Source organism: Aethalodelphis obliquidens, unplaced genomic scaffold (genome assembly GCF_003676395.1).
Source record: "Aethalodelphis obliquidens isolate GAN/ISIS:26980383/991018 unplaced genomic scaffold, ASM367639v1 scaffold4, whole genome shotgun sequence".
NCBI classification, from domain to species: Eukaryota; Metazoa; Chordata; class Mammalia; order Artiodactyla; family Delphinidae; genus Aethalodelphis; species Aethalodelphis obliquidens.
In genome coordinates, this window is record NW_020837948.1 from 7,706,923 (window position 1) to 7,715,821 (window position 8,899).

Genomic DNA, 8,899 nt, shown 5'->3' on the forward strand with positions numbered 1-8,899 from the left:
CAGGCTCAGGGCCAGAAAAAGCAAGATGACTGGCCAGAGGAAACCCAGAAGAAATATCCCATATAAGTGATTGAAACTACCACGAGGGCGCAACTCTCTCTCTGAGCCCGCCCGTGTGAGTCTATTCACATGTACTCTTTTTCCTCCTAATAAACACTTTACTTATGTCACTACTTTCCATGTCTTTGTGGAAATTCATTTCTACAAAGCCAATGGACCAGGGCCTTGTCACTGCCCACTGGCCCTGGTGGTCCAGTGGCTAGTATTTGGCACTTTCACTGCCACGACCTGACTTCAATCCCTGGCCAGGGAACCGAAATCCTCTTCATGCCACTGCAAGCCAAGGCCACCTGAGATCACTTTCATAATCACAGAGTTATCTTTAGTCACATAAACGTGGAAACAACTTAAAAGACTATCAACAGTGGGTCAGCTAAATAAATTAGAGAATATAAACTCAATGAAATACTATTTAGTAATTAAAAATAATGAAACAAAGGTGTATATATATTTTAACACATCCACAGTATATCACTAAATAAATATTTGATGTATATTGATACAATGGAAAAATAAAATTCTATTGATGTATTAAAATATTTACATGAGCGTATTTATATACACACACAGATATGTTTTTATAAACACAGAAAAAAGCCTGGAGGAAACACACAACAAACTCTTGGCAGGCAAGATAATGAGAGAGGCACATGACCCCACTATATACATGAACAAGAAAAACCTATTCAGGGAGAGGGATAAATTAGGAGTTTGGGATTAACAGATACATACTACTATATATAAAATAGATCAGCAACAGGGATTTACTATATAACAGGGGGAACAATATTCAATATCTTATAATAACCTATGATGGAATAATCTGGAAAAAAAAAATGTATATAACTGAATCACTTTGCTGTATACCTGAAACTAACACATATTGTAAATCAACTATACTTCAATTAAAAAAAAAAAAGAAAGAAAAACCTACAGGCCAAAATGCATATAGAAAAGCCTATGTCCTATACACACACTAAGAGTTTAAACACCATAATTCACAGGACTTCCCTGGTGGTGCAGTGGTTAAGAAACCGCCTGCTTATGCAGGGGACACGGGTTTGAGCCTTGGTCTGGGAAGATCCCACATGCCACAGAGCAACTAAACTCAGGCACCACAACTACTGAGCCTGTGCTCTAGAGCCCGAGAGCCACAACTACTGAAGCCTGAGTGCCTAGAGCCTGTGCTCCACAACAAGAGAAGCCACCGCAGTGAGAAGCCGGCACATCGCGATGAAGAGTAGCCCCCGCTCGCTGCAACTAGAGAAAGCCTGTGTGCAGCAACGAAGACCCAACACAGCCATAAATAAATAAATAAATTTATTTAAAAAAAATAAATACCAAACACTCATACACCAAGACTTTCATCATGGTACATTTTAATGAAAAACTAAAAGCAATCTAAATGTAAGAAAATGATGCAATTATTAAAAATGTTCATAAAAGATTTTATGTTTTAAGTAGGAAATACTTCACACATATAAAAAAGTAAAAAGATTAAAACACCCATGTATCAAACACCCAGATTAATATAGTTTTTTTTAATAACATTGGACTTTATTATAATGTTAGGTGGAAAAACACCTCAGAATACAAAATTAGAGTATGACTTCAGCTATATAAGACTGTATGTAAAGGAGAAGAAATACATGAAAATGTCAACAATGGCTATCACTGGGCGCTAAGACTGTATGTGTGTGACTTTCATACCTCTTCATACTTTTCCACTGCCAAATTTTCTACAATGAGCTATCATCACTTCCATAATTATAAAAATTTTATTTTAGGGACTTCCCTGGTGGTCCAGTGGTAGAGAATCTGCCTTTCAATGCAGAACACCCAGGTTCGATCCCTGGTCGGGGAACTAAAATCCCACATGCTTGGGGCAGCAAAGCCCAGGCACCTCAACTAGAGAGCCTGCAGGCCACAAACTACAGAGCCCACGTGCCACAACTAGAGAGAAAACCCACATGCCACAACTACACAGAAGCCCATGCACCACAACTAAGACCTGATGCAGCCAAAAATTAAAAAAAAATTTTTTTTTTACTTTAAAAGTACAAAGTTTTACTAGCACCATTACCTTGGGATCATGAACGAATGTATTTCCTTTGGTTCCAGGAGGAAAATCTCCAGTACAAATATATTTTAGACATTCAATGATGGTCTAAAGAAATAGAAAATTATATTATTTAGTTATTAGAGAACTGCAGAATTTAATCATAAAATGTTAACTCATTATAAAATATTATTACCATAGAGACTATAAAAGATATGATCAGATAAGATTTGACATTATAAAACCTGTCATATAAATATGATTAAGTGTTAAAGAATAATTGCTGTAACTTCATAGAAAAGCTACATACTTAACGAGGTATACTGAAATAAAATAAAGAATTATTATTTGAGGGAAAATTTCTCTATTTCTAATTAAAACCCTTTAAGTCAAGTTTTTAATAACAATGGCTAAAGTAAAACATGGTCACCATAGTTGACAACACTATATTGTATAAATGAAATTTAATGAGTGTGTAACTTAAATGTTCTCACCAAAAAAAGATAAATACATGTTAATTAACTAGATAGGGGGAATCCTTTTACAATATACATCTGTGTCAAATCACCATGATGTATACTTTAAATACCCTACAAATTATGTCATTATACCCAATAAAGCTAAAATTTTTTAAAAGTCGAAACTAAACAAATGGCTAATATCTACAAAGACCTTACTATGTGCCAGGTATTGTACTAACCACTTTCACATACATTAAGCTTTTAATTCTCACATCAATCCTAGGCTGTAGAAACTATTTTTTAAATAAATTTATTTTTTTATTTATTCATTTATTTATTTTTGGCTGTGTTGGGTCTTTGCTGTGCACGGGCGGGGTGAGCGGGGGCTACCCTTCGGGGCCGTGCACAGGCTTCTCATTGCAGTGGCTTCTCTTGTTGTGGAGCACCGGCTCTAGGCGCGCGGGCTCCAGAGCGCAGGCTCAGTAGTTGTGGCGCATGGGCTTAGTTGCTCCACAGCATGTGGGATCCTCACGGACCAGGGCTCAAACCTGTGTCCCCTGCACTGGCAGGCAGATTCTTAACCACTGCGCCACCAGGGAAGTCCCACGTAGAAACTTTTTTAACCTTCATTTTACAGAGAAGAAAACTAAGGCATGGAGCATTTAGGTCACTTTTGCCCAGTCACACAGCTAATAAATGGTGAAGGAAAAAATTTCTATTAAAGCAGCTAGGGCTCATAAACACTAAACATACTAGTCTCTCTACCAGTAGAGCACTTAATACAATGCTAGGTACATAAAAAGCATTCAATAAATAATATTTCTACATAAATAAAAGCAGACAAGAGTCTGGCATTCAACTCTCAACACTAAACCTTATGTCATTTTCTATGCTTTTCACTTCATTCGCTCCTCTCCCTGTTACAACGATACCACCTTGCTTTTTCTCAAAGCACCCTTTCAGACCAGAGAGCCTCTTGTCTGTACTTTTTTCATAATTGCATACCATTCCAGGTCCAACTCAAATTTCTAAATATTTCCAGTACTGGAGCACAGTATATACGCTGCGCTTCGATCTTTTATTCTGACTAGGTAAAAGTATCCTAACAACAAAATACTGTCCCAATTTAACCAAACCCCAACACATGTTTCATTTTAAAATTATGTCATTTACTTATCATTTATTATCTAAGTCGGGATAGACAGTCTTCTTAAAGTCATATATTTATCATATTTTATAACTTTTAAAGAAATCCTGTACGGGGACGACTACCAGGAAGTGAATGCTATGCCACGTAAGGAACGATAAAACATCAATGTAGACAAAAATGCTTCCTGTGGGACTGTGAGCTCGCTGAGCCCGGACGGAGGTAGCTCCCGGTCTCTTGGGATTCTGATGGAAACCTTGTCCACCGGACATGACTGAACACAGGAGTCTGGTCGGTTCCTGAGGTCGCAGTGGCCTGAACGCCACAGGTCACACCAAGCCACGCCCCTGGGCCGGGAAGTCAGCCGGAGACCCAGGTACACCCTGGGGCCCCAGGAGCTGAGTCATATGGACTCCTCTCATCCTAATCAAGAGTTCCGAACTCTGCAGATATTTTACTCCAGATTTCTAACACGTGGCGACCCGTAAACTGAAGGCGGCTACTTAGGACTTACCGTTTTCCCCGCCCCATTGGGTCCAACCAAAATTGTGAGGGGACTGAAGAATGTGATAATTTGTTTATCTTTATCCTCTATTCCAAAACTCCGCACGCCCAGAATGCTCATCTTTTCGATCCGGGACATGTTTGCAAATGTTTCTTTTCTCAACAGCAGGGGTCTAGAGCCCAGGGCTCACTTTAGCAGTGAGGCCCGAGCAGAGCAAGAGCGGGTCTTAAGGACTCGCGCGTCCCGGGGTCGGGAGGCTCCAGGTGAAAGCGAAAGCTCGGGCTGGAACCTTTCCTCCCACACCGGCTTTCTTCCCCGCTGGAACGCGAGAGTGGGGGTGGGGGCCAGCCCGGGGCTGCCCGCGGGAGACGCAGAACACAAGCCCGAGGACCCCGCGACCGTGTTCACTCACAGACTCCCGCCTCCGCGGCGCCGCGGGTCACGTGGGGCGCTACGGCCTGCGCGCTTTTACGCCGCAGGCCCGGAGCACGCCGGGAAGTCAGAGGCCCGCTGTGCGCGCGCAGCTCTGGGTTCCGGGAACCTTACCGCGCAAGAAGGTTGAGTGCAAGGTCATCTAGCAAGCGGATTCCGGCTCCTTGCTGGCGGCGGGGGCGGGGCGGGACAGCACTGACAGGCACTAACTCTAAGAGAAGACAAAGACTTGTGATGGACAGCGATTCTCAAAGTGTGATCTCGGGACTCCTGGAACGGAGGGGAGTGCGGTGTTCGCTCCTGTCAAAACTTTTTCTAACGATACTAAGACGTTTTCGCCTTTGCGCTCTCAGTCGCTCCCTAATGTACTGAGTTTTCTAGTAATTTCGTGACGTGCGGGACACCATCGCAATGATGGCTAATGGAATGTGCGCTTGTATATTCTTGTGCTTTTAAAAATATTTCAAATTTAGTTTCTACTTGAGTAAATATTAGTAGTTATAACTCACGTAAAAGCCCTTTGGGATCCTCAGAGAGGGGTTTAATACCAAAAGTTTGTGAACTGCCGTTGTAGACCAAAAGCCAAAAAGCTATTATAAGACTGTAAAATGTTATGAAAATATGTGAAGTAAATCCACTGCTATAAGTACCACCCCAAGATAGGAATAGACACCTTTAAGAGATTCTGTTATGCAAGATGAATAATAAGAGATCTGTACACCATCGTGCCTATATTTAACAATAATGTATACTTAAAAATTTGCCAATACGGTAGACCTTGTGTTAACTGTTCTTATTACAATAAATAAATAAATAAATAAAATAGAAAATAAAAATAAGGAAGGTGAGAAGAAACTTTTGGAGGTGATGGATATACCAATGGCATTGAATGTATGTCTCCTGCTTAATATGAAGTAGCCAAAATTACCTCTTATGCAGCTGGATTAAAAAAAAAAAAGTTTAACTTGAGTCTTTAGCACCTTTAGATTAAGCTTTCAGTTTACAGGAAGTATTAAGCTAATAATATCACAAGGATGGAAAAGACAAATCTGGAAGGTGGAATGTGCTACAAAACACTGGCCCAGACTTTCAGATTACTGTTACTAGAACAAGAACTTTTGTAGATTCTAAAAGGATGGTTGAGAATTAAAAGAGATTTGAGTTTCATGTTACCAAGATGCAGCGCATGATCCTGGATTGGATCCTGCTTTGGACATAGAGATGTGAAGGGAATTTCGGGTATATGTGGGGAAATTTGAATGTAGACTGGAGATTAAATGCTAAAAAAAACCCCGTTGTTTTCATTATATTAGATGTGATGATATTTTGCTATATAAAAAAGATCCTTTTTTGAGATGCATATAGAACTGTTAACGATAGTGTCATGCTTTCTATAATTTACTTTTAAAATACTTGAGAAAAACTGAGTTGAAGGAAAAAATGGACATTACAAGGTGCCAGATTCCATTACAAAAATTTTCAACTTTGTAACAGTAGGAAACTATAAAACTAAGATAACAACTCTAGGAGGGGCGGGTGGAAAGATTTCCAATAAAAATGATTAATCTTTAAAATAAAAAGAACTAAAAAGGCGAATCAGTCAAGTTCCCAGTTCTCAGTAAACTACTACTGAAAAATGTTTAGTTTCACTTATATCATAATTAATGAAATGGAAAATAAAATACCATGAGATACTATCTTATACCTATTAGTGAATCTCTTTATCCTTATAATACTTTCTGACATAAATTGTCTTTTTCTGGTATTTATATTGGTACATCAGCTTTCTTTTGATTAGTATTTGTCTAGTATGTCTTTCTATCCCTTGATTTTTAAACCTCTTAATGTCATTTTGCATGAAGTGAACTGTTATTCCTGATAAATTTGGATGTATTTCTCATATCTTTTTTTGTGCCTTTTCCCTCTTTTTCTCCTTTCCAGGTTTCTGGATTGATTGATTTTCATTATTCTCTTGTTTTATTCTACCGGTTTTGAAGTTGCACATTCTATTTTGATTCTTTTAGTCATTATTCTTGAATTTTTCATGTGCCTATTTTGAAATCTGAGGTTAATACCTTTAGTATCCTTTTAAACAGTACAAGAACCATAAAATGCACCGAATCTGATCACTCCTTGCATCTTAATCTTCCACATTATCATTGTTTAGTATTTTTGTTCCATGTTGTCTTGAAATCCTCTGAGTTACTTTTTAAAACCAGCATTATTTATTTATGTTTACCAACGTATTTATCAAGCTTTTTTACTACTACTGCTTCTTGTATCAGACCTTCCTTTGTCGTTCATTTGACTCACTACATTAGCAGAACTATTAAACCCTAGTGCTAAAGAATCTTGAGGGAAAGAAATCTATCCCACATGCTGATATCAGGATTAAACAAAGTTATTTTTGTGAAAGTGCTTTATAAATGGTAAAACACTGTAAAAATATGAGATTTATTTTTTGTGCATTGAATATTTTTAGAGGGTTAATCTGGTAAAATGTAACAAAGCTATTAAAATGATCACACAAGTTCCTCAGCATAAAGACTTTTTTTTTTTTTTTCGGTACGCAGACCTCTCACTGTTGTGGTCTCTCCCGTTGCGGAGCACAGGCTCTGGACGTACAGGCTCAGCGGCCATGGCTCACGGGCCCAGCCGCTCTGCGGCATGTGGGATCCTCCCGGACCGGGGCACGAACCCGTGTCCCCTGCATCGGCAGGTGGACTCTCAACCACTGCACCATGAGGGAAGCCCGAAAATATTTTTTAAATTATACAGAGAGCTTTTTAGTAGCATTGTTTGTAATTGTGGAATACTAGCAACAACCCAAATGGTGAAGTAAACTGTGGTACATCAATTTCATCTAATAGCAGGTAACCATTAAAATAATAAGTAGTTACATGAAAGAGAAATGTTAATAACAAAAAAGATAAACAAAATTGCACATATTCATTGATTACAACTCTGTAAAGCTGTCTTAGTAAAGATTGGAAGAGGTCAACAAAAACCTAATATAGTAGTTGCTATGCCGAGGGGAAGAAGTTCTGTGTTTATTTTCCAATGATGTTATTTATCAATTAAAAACTTATTTAAAAGATATACTTAGGGTTTCCCTGGTGGTGCGGTGGTTGAGAGTCCGCCTGCCGATGCAGGGGACACGGGTTCGTGCCCCGGTCCGGGAGGATCCCACATGCCACGGAACGGCTAGGCCCGTGAGTCATGGCCGCTGAGCCTGCGCGTCCAGAGCCTGCGCGTCCGGAGCCTGTGCTCCGCAACGGGAGAGGCCACAACAGTGAGAGACCTGCGTACCGCAAAAAAAAAAAAAAAAAGATATACTTGGAGATTGAAAGGATGGAGGTTAGAATAAGGTCAAGAAAAAGAAAGAGACGCTATCATTTTACATTTAGTCACTGCAAAAAAAAATTGTGGCATCGTGCCCTGTTATTTGATTAGAATCAGTTCATAGAAAAGTCATTTGACCTTAATGACTACACAGTTAGTAAGAAAACACAGGTATCAGTTTTTAAAAACATGTTGCCAATTTGGAAGCCACTAATAGAGACAAAGGTTTTAGGGCAAAAGGATGAACGTTGCCTACTAATACAACTTTTCAACACCAAAGTCCTTTTTCTAAACTATACAATTACTAGTAATTCTTAAAAATTCTCAATACTGTTTGCTAATTTCTTTCTATTCTCCTAAAATAATGTGGGTTTTTTAAAATACCATGGTAGTTCACATTGGTTTGTTCTCTATAGATGAGCTGACAGCTTTGCTCTATCTTTTTTCCAGGAGTCCTGCCAAAGTTGTTTCTATTATCAGGCTCCTGGCTCCAGGGAATAGACTCCTTCAGTTTCCACAGTATTCACATTAATGTGTTCAACTAATACAACCAAGTTCCTGCTTATTCATTCAGTTATTTATTCAATAAACATTAATTGAGTGTGTACAATAGGCTGGTCATTGAGGGTAAAGAGATCAATTAAATAAAACCCTTATTCTCAAGGAGCTCACAGTCTAGTGAAGTAAAAAGTTCCCAAGTGCATGACACTTATGGGATACAAAGTCTTTTTACATAATAATAATATAAATAATTATAAACTGTTTTTCAATTTGCAAGGTTATTTTTAATAAACTTTTATTTCATTTAGCTTTAGATTTGCAGAAACGTTGAAAGAATATTATAGAGATTTCCTGTGTACCCTGCACCCAGTTTCCTCTGTTGTTCGTATAAC

At 38.7% G+C, this 8,899-nt stretch overlaps 1 protein-coding gene across 1 annotated transcript in view; it reads right to left on the bottom strand.

Annotated features, from left to right (window-relative positions):
* Nucleotides 1-4,657, bottom strand: part of RAD50 (RAD50 double strand break repair protein) — a 98,593-nt gene extending 93,936 nt beyond the window's left edge. Inside the window, exons 1-2 of the mRNA XM_027097992.1 lie at nt 4,242-4,657; nt 2,144-2,227 (exon numbers count right to left, since the gene is read on the bottom strand). Of these exons, the coding sequence (XP_026953793.1) occupies nt 2,144-2,227; nt 4,242-4,370 (213 nt within the window). The 5' untranslated portion in view covers nt 4,371-4,657. The remainder of the gene's footprint in view (nt 1-2,143; nt 2,228-4,241) is intronic.
* Between the last annotated feature and the right edge of the window lie 4,242 nt (nt 4,658-8,899).